The following is an 18,251-nucleotide window of genomic DNA, read 5'->3' as shown; positions in this document are numbered from 1 at the left end:
GTGTGCACACTCCTTGCCCTCAGTTGGTTGAATGCAGGGTCTCTCCTGAAGGTGTAGTGCCACCGCGTTTCATGGAAGCCTTAATGAATTTGGGACCTTTTGGGTTCCCGAGGACTTATTCCTCATAATCAAGGTAGAAGCAAAACTTGTTCGTTTGTAACGTAGCTATATTTCTGATGAACCAAGATTGGTTGGTCAAATTGGGACAACATATTTATGAAATGATTTAAGAAGTAAAGGTAGCTTTCTTATTGTTTAGTCTTACTAAGTTGTATCACTGTAATGTGATGTAATTCTCTTTGATCATTGGGTGGCATAGGTGGTGATTTTTGGTAATAGAGAAAAAAATAATTTTGCTACTTTATTTTCTAATTATATAATAATTCAATGTCTTTATTTGATAGGTTCGAGGATATAAAACATTTCTTCGTTTATTTCCACATGAAGTAGCTGATGTGAAGCCTGTTTTAGATATGTTTACAGATCAGAATCCTAAAGACCATGAAGTGAGTGTCCCTTTCCTCCTCCTCTTCATTTCCTGTCCCCCCGACTTATTCCCTGGTTTTCCCTGCTCCTGCACTGGCAGCTTCCTTTCCTGTTTCCTTCAGTTTTATCTTGTACTGTTTTGTGTCATTCCCTCTCTTTTCATTTATTCCTTTGGCTTTCTCTTTTTATGTATGTTACTTTGAATTATTTTATTTAAAAAAATGCCCTTTATAAAGAAAACAATAAACCTCCATACAGGGTGATGATAACTATATCATCATCCAAATTTTTTTAACTTAAAATAGAACTATGTTGGGGGTCCCCAAGACCACCCCAAGTCCAGTGATTTCCTAGGATCACTACAAGAATTGGCATGTAGTCATCCTTATGGCTATGATTTACTACAGCAAAATCAGCAGAGGGAGAAGGCACATGGGGTGAAGTCCAAAGGAAACCAGGAGTGAGCTTCCGGAATCGTCTCCCTGTTGGGTCACGCAAGGCACTTGTGATTCCGCAGCACCAAGTTGTGAGAACACGTATGAGGTGTTGTCCACCAGGAAGGTCGTAGAGGCCGGCACCCACCTGTGCGGGCTGGTCATCTGGGTACTCCGCCAGGCACATACTAAAACCCAGAAGGAAAGCAGGTGTTCAGCATAAGCCACATGGTTTGTACAAACGGCCTGGGCACAGAGTGACCCTCATCAGTTAGGGAATGGTGGGAACGTTCCCCGAAAACCAGGTTCCCAGATGCCCGCCAGTGGCCAACCTTGCAGTCCAGCGTGATGGGGAGCGCTCTTGGGCACAGGACGCATTCAGAAGGGCACGCAGGTTGTAACTGCAAACTCAGGGAATTGTCTTGCTCTGCATGTGCCCTGCTCTCCTCTGCTTCTCATGCCTCTGATGGGGAGTCTGGGACCAAAGCAGAATCTTGTTTTATTGACTCCTCTGTGACTGGAAGTTGAGAATTTTTTCTTTATTCTTAAGTCTTATGTTTTTTTAATCTTTTTCTCTGTTTTCCATTTTCTTGAAAAGCTGATTTCATGCTGAAGGGTGCCAGTGATGAGAAGCCATTAGACTGACATGTTATGATTTTTCTTTGTTCCTTTTGCTGTTTCTCTTGGCTGCATGCCCCAGGGCATGTGGTGGGGTGCGGTGCTCTGCAGCCTGGCTCCGAGGCCCTGGCATTTGGAGGCCTGGGTGGGCGCTGAGCGGGAGGGGGTGGCAGGACTGCGTGGATGCCCTTGCGCAGGAGTCACGTTGCTTTGACTTGGCCCTGTAGACCTGGGAGACCCGCTACGTGCTCCTCCTGTGGCTCTCCGTGACCTGCCTGATCCCGTTTGATTTTTCACGCCTTGACGGCAACCTCCACAATCAGCCTGGGCAAGAGCGAGTGTCCACCATGGACCGTATCCTCCAGATAGCAGAGGTGAGTATGGCTGTGAAGTAATGAGCCGCTGACCAGTGTCCTTTCTCATGCCATTAGGGCTTAATTAGGTACACTTGTGACATTTGTTTATTTCTTCAGCCATTGTTACTCTTTTTCAGTGAAGTGAAATTCCATTTCATAACTTACCATGAAACTGATAATTCCTAAAGGGGTCAGGATGAATTACTCTAGCAAAACTCATTTCTCTGTAGATAGTGCAGATACTCTGATGATAGCTTAGAATAGGTTTCGGGGGGTAATGGTAAGACAAATTAAAGGTCCATTTAAAATCTAATTTTTAATTTAATTTTTAACATTACATAAATAATACATGATCATTGTAGGAAAATCAGAAAATAAAAAGCAGGAAAAATATTAAGGTGAAATCTCTCAAATACCAAGAGATAACACTTGTGTATTTTTTCAAACTTCTCCTGATACAGATGTTATATGTGTAGACATAGATTATTGTATTATCTTTTGCTGTGGAAAATATTACCCTGAACTTGAATGGTTTAACACAGCACACATTCATCATCTCACAGTTTCTGTGGGTCAGGAATCTGGCTGTGGCTTCGCTGGGCCCTGTCCTTCGAGCTCTCCCCAGGCTGCAGGCAGAGCTCACCTGGGGGCAGGTCGCTTCCAAGCTCTCATGGTCATCGACAGGAGTCAGATCTCGAGGGTGTTGGCCGAGGGCTTCAGTGCTTTGCTGGCTGTTTGCCACTTGGAACCCACCCTGCACCCCCCCCCCCTCCAACGATGGCAGCTTATTCTGTGAAAGCCAGCAAGGGGCAGGGGCTGTAGCAAGATGCATGTCACACTCACGTGTGACCCAATCATGGAAATGACTTCCTACCCCCTGCCGAATTCTCTTGGTTAGAAGCAAGTCAGCGTGTCCTCCAACTGCGTGGGAGGGATTACACGGGACATGGGCACTGGTGGGCAGGACCAGGGCCTATCTTAGAGCCTGCCCCCGACACTTACTGATACTAAGCTTCTTTGAGCCCCTACTGGGCGCCAGACACTGTTCTAAAGGCTTTTCATACATTAACTCCTTTCATCCTACTTAATGAGGCAGTTCACTGTTTTTATCCTCATTTTACTGAGGAGGCAACAGGTGTAAAAATAAGTGACTTAGCCAGCTCACTTTCTCACGTGTGGCGGATCTAAATTTGAACCTAGGGATTTGGCTCCCTGCCTGTTCTTCACAGTGCTCCACGCGGCCCCTGTGTACTAGGGCCCCTGGTGTCCTGCTGTTCTGGGACCTGCTTTTCCCCTGAGCAGGACTGTCTGAATGTCTTGTGTCAGTAAGTAGACATCTCCCTCAGAGTCTTTAAGGGAAAAGGTGCTCCACTGTATCTTCATTTCTAAAATAGTCTTTTCTAGATAGGTGGTTTGTTTCTAGCTGTGTTCCGTTAACCCTTTGAGTGCTTGTCTCCTAAGTGGGATTGCCTGGGGAGAGGACCTAATTTCTAACAATTTGTCCTCCAGAAAAAAGATCTTTTAAGTGTATCATTTGGAAAACAGTTGAGATGAGAAGTGGAAACCTCTTAAGGTGTCGTTATTATTGCGTTAAACTTCGGCCCTCCTGCGTCTGAGTGGGGCCTCCTAGCTGTTGTGAATGCCAGAGTGCTGGTGGGTTCTAGGAGTGTTCTGTGCACACTCTTGGTAACAACATACACTCTTCATTTTTCTGCTGCTTTTGCAAATGTGGGTTTCAAGGGGTGTAACCACACACTGTATGAGGATTGGGCACTTGCTGAGGGTGAGCACACACGTGGCAGCGGTAGCCCTGAGCTCACGTTATGAGTGGTTCGTGCAGCTTTGGAATCTGGCCTCTGTCCGTGAGCCTGGGCTCTTGTGGAGCTGCTGAGTGTGGGACCAGGTGGCTGAGCGGGTCCCTGAGGTCTACATCGTGTGTTTAACGGTGCCTGTCCTTTACGCTTCCTTGTAGTCCTACCTGGTCGTCAGCGACAAGGCCCAAGACGCAGCTGCTGTCCTCGTGTCCAAGTAAGTGCTTTCTGAGAAGGCTGACTGTCTGTGTCACCTGTGTGTGTCTGTTGTCATCAGAGAGGATGCTGGGATGATAGGCTTGGGGAAGTCTTTGCTGTCCTGAGGACTCTGCTGCTTTCCTTGAGGGAACCCAATGCTGTTTGGGTGCAGGAAACCTCTGAACCTGATGTGACCACTGACAGTGCTGGTTAGGGGCTCAGGGTCACCTGACGCTGGGTTAGGAGTTTGTGGGCCCGTCAAGGGAGCGCAGATTTAGAATAGGTGTAGCAGTTTCGTCGGGGCCAGGCCTCCCCTCTTGGTGGCGGGGGGTGGCAGTTAGAAGAGCCTTTGGAAGTCACTTAGAAAGCAGTCCACACCATGGTTTGTGGGGATCATGGGCTGTGATTGCGTCATTGTGGCTTGGGATAAAAATCCCCAAACATCCTGTGTTAACTAAAAACAACAGGCTGTGCCTGAAACAGGCAAAGATGGGTTTATCTGATGAGCTGGGTAAGATGACCCAGGCAGCAGGGCCTGGAGTCTCCAAAAAAGTGGCAAAGACACATGTGAAAGCTGAGTAGACCTGTTTCATGAAATGCGAGAATGGAAGAAAGCAGTTTTTCTAAATTAATCTTCTTCATGACATGTGATTTAAAGTATGTATATAGCATAAACGAGTTAGAAAATTTGGCTTTTTTTCCCCTCTACATTTGTGAAAGTTAAAAATTGGCTCTAAAAGCTTTTGGATGTTTTGATCGGGAAAACAGGGCAACACCTCCTTCAGGGTCACCTTGTCTTAGGTGTGTAGCCGTGACCTTGCACAAGGCGTGAAGAGACATGCTTGATTTATGGGGCAGTTGGGGGCATTGGTGAGGTATTTGTGAAAGTACTGGCTAAACCAGAGGGCAGAGCCTAAATGCAAGAAGCTGATTTTAGGAGTGAGGAAGGAAACACCTGAGCTCGCCTGCGATGCTTACCTTGGGGGAGGAGAAACTCACTGACACAGGCTTCTCATGGTTTTGACAAACAATGAAAAAGCATGGCTTTCTTTCTAACTGTGAAAGTAATCGTGTGTTCAGGAAAATAAAGAAAAGTAAAAAATTACAAAATAAAACTCACATGTACTGTCATCCCCAGAGATGTGACTGCTCTGTCCTTTGTCCCCCATTGCCCATGGGCATGTTGGTCTGTGGCCCGTGGGTACACTTGCAGGGTTGTTCCAGGTGCCGGCAGGTAGGCCTGGAGCTTTGGTCAGTCTTCCAGATGCGATTATGGTGTGATCTATTCTTCCTCCAACCCCACTGTACGTGGGGACTTTTTGTTAGTAAAATTAGCACCGCCTGGGACACTCTACATGAAACTTTGTACTGTTCTGATCGGCTGTATTTTCCCCTTCCAGTTTTTTTTTTTTAATGTATTTATTTATTTTTGGCTGTGTTGAGTCTTTGTTGCTGGGTGCGGGCTTTTCTCTAGTTTTGCGGCGAGCGGGGGCTACTCTTTGTTGCGGTGCACGGGCTTCTCATTGTGGTGGCTTCTTTTGCTGCAGAGCACGGGCTCTAGGCCTGTGGGCTTCAGTAGTTGTGGCACACGGGTTTAGTTGCTCCACGGCATGTGGGATCTTCCCAGACCAGGGCTCGAACCCGTGTCCCCTGCATTGGCAGGTGGATTCTTAACCACTGCGCCACCAGGGAAGTCCCCCTTCCAGTTTTATTGAGATATAATTGACATACAGCACTGTACAAGTTTAAGTTGTACAGCATGATGATTTGACTTACATACATCATAAGATGATTATCACAGTAGGCTTAGTGAACATCCATCATCTCTCATATAGATACAGAATTAAAGATACAGAAAAATATTTTTTTCCTTGGGATGACAACCCTTAGGATATACTCTCCTTTTTTTTAATTGAATGAAAGATTCTTTAAATTCTATACTGCTTTACAATTTTCAGAAGTTTCACACACATGATTTCATATAATCTCATAATAATCCCTTTTCCCCGTACCCCTTTATTGCCTCTCCCCCCAGGATTTACTCTCAACACCTTTCATGGGAAACATACAGCAGTGTTCATTATATTTATCATGGTGTACGTTACAGACCTAGTACTTATTTATCTTACAGCTGGAAATTGGTACCTTTTTGGCTGCCTTCCTCCAGTTCCCCCTTCCCCACCCCTGCCTCTGGTGACCACAAGTCTGATCTCCTTTTGTATGAGTTTGATTTCTGATTGGTTCTTAGGGATGAATTCCTAGAAGTGGAATGAACATTCTAGGGGTTTTAAATGCAGCTACTGGAAAGGTTGAGCCAGTCGGAAGTCTCCTTTTCCCCATATTTAGCAACACTGCATGTGATCTTACAAATGTTTAGTAAATTTGTTAAATGAAACATATCTTTATTGTTTATTATCTTTTATTACCAGCAGTACTGAGGGTTTGGTAGAGTTCTGCTGAGCTTGACCTGGTGGAGTATTGCACCTGTGGGGTGGGGGAGGTGAAACCCTAAACGCTTCTTCCCTCTCTGGTGTCCAGAAAGGTGGCAGCTGGGGACCCTGGCTGCCTGTCCACTGCTGGCGGGACGCTCCACCGCCATCTAGTGGTCGGACGAGCAAGTGTTCTTGAGGTTGAGGCCCGTCTTCCACCCAGCTCCTGCCGGTGTGCCAGGTTGTAGGTGCAGCCAGTTTTCCTCAGTTCTAGAAAGGGCGGATGCCCTCAGGTCCTAGAGCTGCTCTGAGTAACCCACCTCACGGGCAGGTTCTGACTCGCATATTTCTGTCTTTTTCGGTGGATTATTAACAGGGAGGCCCTGGGTGTGAAGGGTGGTCACGTGTGGCCTTTGTCCCCACTGGCATCTGTTTTCTGATATTTCACGAGGGAGCTGCCTGTCTTACTCTCTCTGCCGTCAGCTTTGATCGCTTCCTCTTACCACGTGCAGTTCTGGAGCTGCACCTATTTCCTTTCATTAACTGGAACCTTTAAACGTCAGCTGCATTTTCTGTAACTTTGGTGTTACATTTACGCCAAGACGTGTGGCTATGAGTGTTATTTTACAGAAGCTCTTCAATGGAAAGATATGCCTTTATTCTTATTGATTACATTAATTTTAAAAAGCAGATATTTTTAATCTAACTATAAAATCAAGGTATGCTCCAAGTAGAAAAGTTGGAAATTTTGGAACATAGAAAATTAGGAAAACCCCACACATTTATAATAATAATACACAATACATGTGTTGTATTTTTTTGGTGTTTTTCTGTGCTGTTATTGTATGGAGTTTGCATAGCACAATCTCTTTGAGTTAGCACCTGCTTTTTCACTTAATTTCACGTTACCGTTGATTAAATGGCTCCTTTAGATTCCACTGTTTTTAGTTACTCTGACCAGCTTTCTCACGTCCTTCCTCTTATAAGCAATGATGTAATAACTAGCTTTGGGTGTAAACCTGTTTTGGTATTTGGGATTATTTTCTTAGGCTAGGCCCTTAGAGATGGACTTCTGAGTCACAGGACACAAGGACACTGTTGAGTCTGTACACCTGTTGCTGGATGACTGGGTGACTGGGTGACTCTTGGGAGCGGGTTTTCAGGACTTCTGCAATCATGGGCAGCCTCAAGAACAACTCTCTTCCCCCAGTTGGATTGTGCATTGTTTTGCTCATTACTGACATTTAGTTTGTATTTCACTGATCGCTGGTGGGCTTTAACTCATGAGTCTTATTTCAGACATCGTATGTCCCATGTAGTGACCTGATTTCTAATATCTGAGGGCTTCTTGGTGCTTTTTCTCCAGTCGTATGAGCTTTCTCTTTGAAGGATGTTAGCTAGAGGAGGGTGTGATACTTCCTCCAGTGGGTTGGTAGCCTTTTACTTTCTTCTTTGGACTAAAGTTTTAATTCTAATGTCAAAATAGTAACTTTTTTCCTTTTATTTATTTAGTTATTTTTACTTTTATGCTTGAAGGCTTACCCTATTAAGAGATTTTACAAAGAATCATTTATATTTTTCTACCTTTTTATTGTTTAATATAGAATTATTAATTCATTTGGAATTTCTTTTGGTATAGGATATATGATAGATTTTTTTCCTTCTTACAGGTAGCTAAATTCTATCACCATTTTGTGAATATTTAACTTTTCCATTAATTAATTTAAAAACACACACAAAGTAAGTTCTTACACAAAATAGGGTTTGTCACTTCACCCGTACTGTTTCACTCTCAGACCAGATGCTCTGTGGTAACAGTACTGACAAGGGTCCAGGGCAGCAGTGTGTCCCACTGGTGTTTTGCCCTTTGTCCCTCTGGTAGGTCTAGTCCTGTAGTTAAGGTTTTGCTGATCACTCTTGTGGAGATCACCTTCCTGAGAGAAAGACAGTGGGGTCTCTAAACACCTGCACATGTTAGCTGAGTTCCACATTGAAAGTAGATGTAGTCTGTGATGTAACTTTTCCTAAAAGGGAAGGAAGTGTAGGATTCAGAGATCTTTCAGTTTGTGTAGAAGGGTCTCGTTCTGTGTGTTACATCTGTGGGATAGGTATTTTCTATTTTTGCTTATCTGTACTTCTGGACCTCTGCTGCGAACATAACATTTTCTTTTTTAGAGAGAAAAATAAAAAAAATATAAAATAACCTATTTGCTTAAATCTTTCAAAGGAGCCTTAGGTTTTTACTGTAATTTGGAAACTCACCTTGTGTGATTTTGCCCAGGAATGGAAGTTGGCCGCCACAGGCTGCACACAGAACATCAGCCTCCTGCCTGCTCAGCAGATGAGTGGGTGGAGGAAGCAGGGTGCGTGGCCCCTGAGTGGCTGGCGCGGTGACTCACGTCTCCAAGTTGGACTTTGGGTCCCAGCAGGGCCGCTTACCAGCCCTGTGGGCCGTTCTGTGCCTGTGACCTTGCCTGTCCTGAGGGCCACCCCACTGCAGGCGCTGTGCCTGCCCATGTGCAGGGTGAGTGCCGGCGGCTGTTGTCTTCAGGCTGAGGATCCGGTCACTGTGGGTGTGACCCTCATCCTGTGGCCCCCTCCAGAATCAAGGGGCTTTAAACAGGGCCAAGGACATTGAGATAGGGTATATATTACCAGTTATCCATTTTAGATGATCACTCTGAGGTGCAGATTTTATGAAATTCCTGGGCCCCCTTCTCAGACCCGCCGTAACGCAAGTTCTTGGCTGGCGGGGGTGGCACGTGAGTTCGCCTTTGTAACCAGCATCCTAAAGTTTGGTAAATCCTTGGTGACCGAGTCTCTGGGTGTGTACCCTGAAGGGGGTGGGCGAAGACACTCGTGGCAGCTTTGTTTTACCGACACGGAGACCTTCTACGTGGCCACAGTGTAATCCCTGCGCTGGCTGAGCATCTTCTCGCGCGGGGCGGCAGTGGCGGTTTTGAGGGAAGAGGGGCCTGTGGGGGCTTCTGGTCAGGACAGGAGACTCCTGCAGGGGTGCAGAGGACAGAGCCAGGCATGTTGAGTGCTGCTCCCGGGGCGAGTGCCACCTGGCTTGTTTCTGTGGTATTGGTGCTGAGCCCTCTCTGGGTGTGGTTTGTGGGGGCAGCTAGGGGAGCGAGAGGTCCTCACAGGTCACCTCCCGCGATGCTGTCCCTGCGCCTGCCGTCCTCCTCTCACTCAACTGTTTCCTTCTCATTGTTTGCCTCCTTCCTGTGTTTCTGCCCCAAGACTGCAAGTTCCCCCAGGAGGGCAGGGGCTCAGCCTTAGTCAGAGAGCTGGGGGATGGGTGTGTGCACTGGTTGGAGAGGAGTGAAGGGGGCCTGGGCTTCGGTGTGGGGGCCCGAGGGTGGCTGCCGGCCCAGACCAGTGTACAGGAGGGTGGGTGAGAGCCAGCACCCCGGGAGTGCAGCACTGAGCAGATGCCTGCAGTGGGGACGATTGGGCCGTGGACACAGCTGGAGCTCTGCATGGCGTGTGCAGCAGGCAGAGAGGACGGGGAAGGAGTCCCATGGCAGATGCAGAGAGGGAGGTCACAGATGGCAGCATGGGGTCCCAAGGTGAAGGGATACAGAGTTGGGCCGAGGAGTGGGCGTGGGTGGGCTCAGGTGAAGGTGGTCCCATGCTACACAGGGTCTCGGGATGAGGGGGCTCAGGAGGCGGGAAGTGGGGGGCGTGGGGACTGTGTGAGACCCCAGAGAAGTGGTGGTGCGAATTGCCACCTGAGAGCCAGGGTCTTAGGTTGGAGAGTGGCAGTGGGCCAGGAAAGGATGAGCTCTTGGCAGCTGGGGACTCGGTCGAGCTGTCACCTACATGTCTGTTCCCTTTTGGCAGGTTTGTCACGCGGCCCGACGTTAAGCAGAAGAAGATGGCGAGTTTCCTGGACTGGAGCCTATGCACTTTGGCCTCCTCCTCCTTCCAGACCATCGAGGGGGTCATCACCATGGATGGGATGCTGCAGGCCCTGGTAAACACTGTCCCGGTGGTGCGGGGCGGTCAGCGGTCAGCTTGCGGGGCTGTCAGAACCCTGGGGACAAGCCCTGTTTACCTTGGTTTTGTGGGGAAGTGGTTGGAACACAGGAGGAGATGTTGAACCCCGACAGGACAGTGAACACGGTTTCTTTTCTCTGCTGCTTTGCACCGGGCCCTGTGACTGAGGGCTGGCCCTGCATTGTTAGCGATGGGCTTTCTGCTGTGGGGAAGGGGGTGGACTGGTGGCCCTGCGCATCGCCGCCAGGGGGCACCGATGCCTGCAGAGCTGGAGCCAGCAGGCAGGCAGGGGCGTGTCCTTCTCGAGCTTCCTGCTGCTCGGCTGTGTTACAGAGAAAAATGCTTGGAGCCAGCTTGAAGGAAATAAGGTGATTTGAAATTTGGTCTTGTTCAGATACTCAGGGTATTTGTAACCACTGTACTGAGCGCAGACCTGGCCCCTGGCCTGAGAGCTCCCACCGTTTCCTGGCTGCCTGCTTTGCTTGTCTGGTGGTGCCTTTTCTAGGAGGAAAGATCAATTGAGTTTAAATTCTGCGGGGGAGGGGAGGCTGCCACACTTGATGCTCTGGGATCAGGGCTCCCCTCCCTGGACCTTGTGGTCCTTGCTTTTTCATTGCAGTGGGTGTGATTTCGTCCTTGCCCTTGTTTCTGAAGCTGGAGAGCCCAGGGCCCACTTTGAGGAGAGCAGGGCATTTGGACTATGTTTAAATGGTGGCGTTTGGGCTGTGACTCAGCGTGATGTCATATTCTTGGGTGTCATCCCATCTCCTTTCCTTGGCTGTTGCAGGTTCTGACGGGGTGTAGGAGGCGTGAGGGCCTGGGGGAAGTGGGGCTGTTGGTGTGATGTCCTGGGGCGGAGGGACAGGAGGTGGGAGAATCGGAGAGGACAGTCCTCCGCCCTGCCTGCCCTGCACCTAGAATGTTCTCTCATCTGTGTCTTTTCATTTATGATGCCATTGTCTTCAGGAAGGATTGTCATTTACATGATGAGGGTATCTCAAGATGTTTTAAAAAGAAACCTGGAAAAATAAAACATGTTCCTGTAGTCTGATGACGTGATCTGTTTACTCATGTGTCCTTTCATTCTGTAAATAAATGTGATATGTTATACTTAAATTGACTTTTAAAAAGTTGAGATGTAATTCACATAATTCACCTTTTTAAAGTATATAAGTTCAGTGATTATTTTGTATATGCACAGGGTACAACCATCACCACTTGTCTAATTCCAGAATACTCTCATCACCCCTAAAGGAAACCCCACACGCATTAGCAGTCCCTCCCTGTTCCTCCCCTGCCATCCCCCAGCCCCTGGCAACCAGTGATTTACTTTCTGTCTCTCTGGGTTTGCTTATTCTGGACATTTCATACAAGTGGAATCGTGTGCAATGTGACCTTTTGAGTCTGGCTTCTTTCCTTTAGCATCATGTGTTCACGATTCCTCCACATTGCAGCCTGTGTCAGTGCTTTGTTCCTTCTAACGGTCAATACTCCACTGTATGGGAATTCTTCGTTACTCTGAATAATGCTGATCTGAAATTTTGTGTATAAGTTTTTGTTTGAGCATATATTTTCAATTTCCTTGCTACAATAGTAGCAACAGGTTTTGGGTTTTTTTTTTAAGTTTAACAATAATTTATTTAAATTTTATTTATTTATTTTCGGCTGCTTTGGGTCTTCATTGCTGCACGCGGGCTTTCTCTAGTTGCAGCTAGCAGGGGCTACTCCTCGCTGCGGTACACGGGCTTCTCATTGTGGTGGCTTCTCTTGTTGCGGAGCACGGGCTCTAGGCGCACGGGCCTCAGCAGCTGCAGCACGCGGGCTCAGCAGTTGTGGCTCATGGGCTCTAGAGCGCAGGCTCAGAAGCTGTGGCGCACGGGCTTAGTTGCTCCATGGCATGTGAGATCCTCCTGGTCCAGGGCTCGAACCCGTGTCCCCTGCATTGGCAGGCGGATTCTCAACCACTGCGCCACCAGGGAAGCCCCAGTTTAACAATAATTTAAATATTTTTTCTGTGTTTCTGAGGTTTTTTAAAAATTTGTTATGGCTTGCACACCTGTAATATTGATGGAACATAGGTATCAGCCTGTGCCTGCAGGTGGCTCTCGTTCCAGCTGCATGTGTGGTGAGGTGCTTAAGGAGGACTTTATTGCTATGATGGGGGTCAGTGCTGGAGGTGGCTGGCCAGGAATGGTGCTGAGTGTTGACAAGAGGGGAGGGGGTGGTCCTGGTCACCAGGACATCGCTGCAGGGGTCCTGGGCGGGCGGGGGAGGGAGGTAGTGCAGGGCATCCAGCCCTGGTGAAGGATGGGTGGATGCAGCTGAGAAGGTTTATTTGAAAGTTTGAGTGTAAGTGGATTCTTAGTTTTTTGCATGAGTCACATTGAGAAGTCTTAGGTCACAGAGAAACAAGGGTCTGACGAACACGGCCAAGCCTGTCAGTCCACTTGGCCTTGCAGGGTAGACCCGCCCAGACGCTGGTGCTGCTTCCTGACTCACTTTTGTCCTGCTTTAGACCTCCTTCCCCCAGTCTGGAATCTGTGTCCTTGACAGGCTGCTGGGTTCTCCTGCCAGGCCCCCCTGGCCTGGAAGCTGCCTCTCCAGAGGCCATTGCTGCGTTCAGGTCAGGGTAGCCGAGCCGCAGGTGCCTCCACCATGGGGCTGGGGCCGGCAGTGACCACCCCTGGGGCCTGCAGCTGGCGAGGCCTGTGTAACCCCTGCCTGGGCTGGCAGCGGCGGGCCTGTGCGTCAGGCCACCAGCGAGAGTCCTGGGGGGCGCCAGTGCTTTTTTGGCTTGAGAAGGTTGTGGGGCCACTTTTCTGCCCAGTTCTGCCGTGGTTGGGCCCACGGGTCCTTTTTTTTTCTTTTTTAACGTTTTTGATCCTTTTACTGCTTGTCACTAGGTTGTTCCCAAGTTCTTTTTTTTTTTTTTTTGATTAATTTATTTTATTTTTGGCTATGTTGGGTTTTCATTGCTGTGTGTGGGCTTTGGTTGCGGCGAGCGGGGCCTACTTTTCATTGCGGTGTGGACTTCTCACTGCGGTGGCTTCTCTTGTTGCAGAGCACGGACTCTAGGCGCCCGGGCTTCAGTAGTTGTGGCTCACGGGCTCTAGAGTGCAGGCTCAGTAGTTGTGGCGCACAGGCTTAGTTGCTCTGCGGCATGTGGGATCTTCCCGGACCAGGGCTTGAACCTGTGTCCCCTGCATTGGCAGGAGGATTCTTAACCACTGCGCCACCAGGGAAACCCTGTTCCCAAGTTCTGTTCCTTCTTCCCCGAGTGGGGCACAGGCATTGGCAAGCCCGCTGCTGCCCTCCTGCTGGCCCCTTCACTGGCCATGAGTGGGGAAGTGCTTTTTATTGGGATGTCTCCCCGTTTGACACTCAGGAGGAGAGAAGGCCTCCGTTTTCTCTTCCTCCTGAGGAATAAAACGATTTTCCCAAAGGCTTAGCAAAGTCGAACCCTGTGTCCCTGCCCGCTTGTCGGCCCAGAGGAGGAAGCCCTGCGGGGCCGAGGCCCTTTGGCAGCCGCACCCCGGAGCTGTCGGGGAGATGCGCCCTCAGTGAGGGTATCACCTGGTGTAAGAGTCCTGCCAGGTCGGGGGGGCCTGGCCCTCCCACGGCTCCCAGTGCAGGCACCTCCTTCTGGAGCCCTCAGAAGCCCAGTGCTTCCTCTGGAAAACCCAGGGTCTTTCTGGAATCATGCACGTTCTTTCCTTTCCTTTTTTTGAAGGAGAAATTTGGTTTAATTGCTGCTACTGCCGCCCAGGCAGGAGGAAACAGTGTTGGTGCTGAACTCTCCCGGGCGGGAGCGGTTTCACCATGAGCTTGTCAGACCTGAACGGGGAGGCTGGGTGTCCGCTGTGCATGATGAAACCTGCAGGTGTGCTGCGCTTCAGGATTGCATCTGCCTCCTTCGGTGCACTTGGCTTCATTCTATCCACCTGCTCATTAGTGTGGGTGAGGCGAAACAGGTGGACTTGTAACAAGTACCATCGAAACTGGCGCTTGATTTTTATTTCCCTTGAAGCCTCTTCCTCTGGCAGGGATGATTTTTAACCCTCTGGCAGGGAAATAAGTGTTTGGCAACTTCATTTCATTGGAAGGCCTCTACTGTAGATCTTTGAAACACCCTTTGGTTTAGTCCCTCTTTAAGCATTAGGATTAATGGAAATCTAGGAAATTCAAGGAAGGGAAACACAATATTAAAAATTGAGGCTGGTGGTCCTTTGAACTTGCTGCGCTCTGCTCACACTGGCAGGCATGCCGTCTCCGCTCTGGCTCCTCAGATTGGAGACTGACAGACAGGTGGCTCTGTGTGCTTCCCAAGGGCGGGCAGCGGACAGGGGCGCGCCATTCTGTTTGCCAGCTGCTGGGATTGTCCCCCCTTCACAGTGAGGGTTCTTCTATCCGTTCTGTCACTGTCACAAGTACACCTTGTTAAAGGGTAAAGCAGTCACAAACAAGATTAAAGACCCGGGAAGTGAAGACGGCAGATGCCCACAGTCCCACAGCCTGAGCCCCTTGTGGGGAGGGCGGGGGCCCTGGTTTGGCATGTGGTTTAAGGACGTGGAGGAGCCTCGTGTCCAGGTCAGGGTGGCTGTCGAGCAGGTGGTCTGCACCCTCGGATGGGCAGGCCGCACCCCAGATGCACGCCCCAGACTCCAGACGTGGTTGGCTCTGCCCCCCAGGGAGGAGCGGGTCCTGCAGCAGCACCTGAGATCCCAGCGGGAGCAGCCCCTCTCCATGCCCCCGTCTGTGGAAGGGAAGCAGCAGGCCTCTGGCCTCAGAGCGTGGCGTGAGCTCATCTTTGAACCTGAAGAGAAGGCCCTTGCTTACCCAGAACATTTCTCATGTGGCTTTGATTCCTGTTCTTTCAGGAGTCTTTGGAAACGGCACCCTGTGGTTTCATTAAAGTTGTTTGGCCAGAGGACAAATTAACCAAACTGGGCTTCTTAGTCATAGCACTTGCCTGGGGCAGGGTGTCCGGTGGAGGAAAACGTGGTAGAACCATTTGAATGTGACCATTTTCAGGGTGTGCATGTTTATGTAATGTTCATGTGCTCCTGTAGGATTCAGGTGAAATAAGGCATCTTCAGTTTCCTTGTGGGTCTAAGATGTGGAGCAGCCAACTCTGAGGCTGCTTTAATCTCATGTGACTGTGTTTTATGCGTGGCGGGCTGCCCAGTGCACAGGTCTTGTTAGAACACGCACGGTGTGAGGCTTGTCTCCGTTCACCGGCGGCCTGGTTTGTACACCTGCTGTGTGAGGGGGTGACGTGTCCTGCTGGACAGGTGTGTGCTTGCAGGCAGCCAGCCTGGGCCCACGCTTGCACGGGAAGGGGCTTGGCCATCGCAGTGCTTTTGCCTCTTGGATGAGAGACGAACACAGAGCGCTGTGCTCTGTGTGACAAATGCAGATTGCTTGGCCACTGTCCCTCCACCGTGGTGCCCCACCTCGTAGCCCCCACTTACCTGGCTGCCTGGCCACCCTCACCTTCCCTCCAGCGCAGGGGTCCCTCAGGCTCTGTCTGTGCCCGATTCTCCACTGACCTTAGTCCTTAGTTTCTGTCCTTGGTCCCAGAGCCCTGGTTCTGTGCACCTGTTGTGCTTCAGGCTCCGCAGGTCCAGGTAGCGTCTTGTGCTGTGACTTTTCCCTCCTCCCGCCTGAGTTCCGAGTGAGACCCAGCCGCAGAGGAGGATGCCGGCCGGCGCTGTCTGTGCTCTCACAGGCTGAGTCCAGGGCCGAGCCCCAAGGTGGTGGGGAGGTGGCCTGAGGCGTCTCCATGGCCCTGCCCTCCTTTACTGGTCCGGTGCTCGCCGGGCTGTGCTGGCCGCTTCCCTGGCCCATCCTCCACCCTGTCCAGGGTCCTCTCGGCCATCTGCCTGCTGCTGCCCTCCCTCCATTCAGGGGCTGGCCCAGTCTGGAGGGTCCCTCTGGGCAGTGACACCGCCTCTGGGTGTTCTGGGTCCCATGCTCCTTTCTACTGCCCAGGTCGCCTGCCCTGTCAAAGCCCCTCAGTGGGCTCAGCTCTGCCCATCTGGTCCCAGGCGAGGCTCTTCCTCCCTTTCCTCCTTGTATCTCCTCTTGTCTCACTTCCGCACAGAGCCCCCTCCTCCCCCAGGTCTTGGCACCAGAGCACGACCTCTGCCACTTCCTGTGCCCGAGCCAGCTCTTCTCGGGACGTTCCCCTGTGTGTCACAGCCGCCTCCTCAGACCTCTGCTCTGGGAACTGCAGGCTTTATGTTGATTGTTTCTAAGTTTCTGTGGCAGGAATTGTGCCTTTTGCATCCTTTACACGTCACTTTGTTAGGCAAATAGGAGATGTATGATCAGTGTTTCTGGTACTTGTGAATCGACTGAGAATCGATTTTTATCTGAAGAATCATCAGCACTGAGTAAGTGGTCCTAACAAGGCATGTTCGGGAGGGACTGGCGTCGGCTGGTCTGGCTCTCCTTCCAAGATTGTTCCTGCGGGTCTTTGCCATCCTCAGGCTTGCTCTTCCCATAGTGGAGGTCGAGGTGTGGCAGCATCTTTACTGCTCTTCAGACTGATTCTGACCCTTTTAAGGGAAGAGCTTTTAGCTTTTTTTGCTTCATGGTGTTTGAAATTCCTGTATTAGGGGCGGTAGAAAGCCTGCTTGTGCCTGTACCTTTGTGTGGTTGCTCATGGTTTGTAGAATCTGACCACGCTCTCTTGGGGTGGGTGGGCTGGACGAGGGCCACCCCGAGTGGCTTCCCAGTCGTCCGCCCCCTGCCCTGGAAAGCTGGGCCCCTCCGAGTAGTAGGACCACAGGCAGCCCAAACGCTAGGGTCTAGGAGGGGTCATTTAAATGGGAACATCTTAATGCAGCTTGTTATTAGGATCCTGACTTCACGGGGGCTGTTTAGAACATTTGAGGAAGCTGGGTAGATATTGAGGTGGTGGAATACGTCGTTATGAGCAGATTGACATCTGAAAACAGGAGGTCACAGTCGTCAAGTGTCCTCTGGGCTCTTGGGCATCGTGCAGCCTCATCTTCCAGACAGGACGCAGGAAGCTGCAGTCAGGGACTGGGGTGGGCCGGGCTGTCTCCCCTCCTGTGAAGGTGTGTGTTTATGATTGGGATTTCACTGTTAGGTTAGGAAAAGATTTAACACATAATGGGAAGATAAAACTAATGTGATTATTTTGATCATTTAAACATTTCTCTTTGAAGTTAATTTTTATTTACATATTTGTGTACTTAAAATCCTTTATAGTTTACTTGATATAAATGTATTTTATCAGAATTGTATTTTTTCATTCTGGGTCCTAGCTGATAATAATCAGCTGTTTATCCTAGCCATTGAAAACTCAATTTCAACAACTAAAATTTTTCCACATTTGGAAGCTTTTTGTTTTCCCCTTAATGTATGCAGTCCTGAGGAAGTAAACCAGGCACCTCTCGAGAGAACAGATGTCTTGCTTCTTATTGGGGTGGCAGGTGCCTCTGGTTGGGCTGGCTTGCCCCCTCCCCTCCCTCAGGGCTGGTCCTGAGCGCAGTCTGGTGGGCACGGCCTTCAGGCCAGTTGTCCTTCTGTATTTCTTAGTGCTCACCCGTATAGTTTCAGGTTACTGTCATTTCTTGGGGTGGTGGTGGCCCTCCCCCTCCCTTTTATTTTTGCAAGCCAGTAGTCGTGTGTGTGTGTGTGTGTGTGTGTGTGTGTGTGTGTGTCAGGGTGGGCGGGGTGGAGGGTGGTGCAGGTGGTGGGGTTCTTCTCCTCTGACCTGCAGGGAAGGGGGGCCTGGAGTGTGAGTTAAGAGAATTCGTCTGTATAGCGCCCTTGGGTATTACTCAGAGGGCGCCAAGCTCTTGGGCTTTGTTGCCTTCCATGGAAGGTTTGGTCCTGGCTCGGCTCTGTGGCTCCAGCAAGGACCATCAGTCAAGCTCT

The 18,251-nt window shown here is 49.8% G+C and overlaps 1 protein-coding gene across 1 annotated transcript in view; it reads left to right on the top strand.

Moving 5' to 3' along the window:
• The window catches only part of TBCD (tubulin folding cofactor D), a 175,908-nt gene that overhangs the window by 19,637 nt on the left and 138,020 nt on the right, over positions 1-18,251 (top strand). The window contains exons 4-7 of the mRNA XM_007185929.2: positions 405-506; positions 1,766-1,912; positions 3,867-3,922; positions 10,185-10,317. Of these exons, the coding sequence (XP_007185991.2) occupies positions 405-506; positions 1,766-1,912; positions 3,867-3,922; positions 10,185-10,317 (438 nt within the window). The remainder of the gene's footprint in view (positions 1-404; positions 507-1,765; positions 1,913-3,866; positions 3,923-10,184; positions 10,318-18,251) is intronic.

The sequence above is a fragment of the Balaenoptera acutorostrata genome, chromosome 20 (assembly GCF_949987535.1).
Source record: "Balaenoptera acutorostrata chromosome 20, mBalAcu1.1, whole genome shotgun sequence".
Classification (NCBI taxonomy): domain Eukaryota; kingdom Metazoa; phylum Chordata; class Mammalia; order Artiodactyla; family Balaenopteridae; genus Balaenoptera; species Balaenoptera acutorostrata.
Note: the sequence above shows the minus strand (reverse complement) of the source record. Positions and strands in the feature narration are given on the sequence as shown.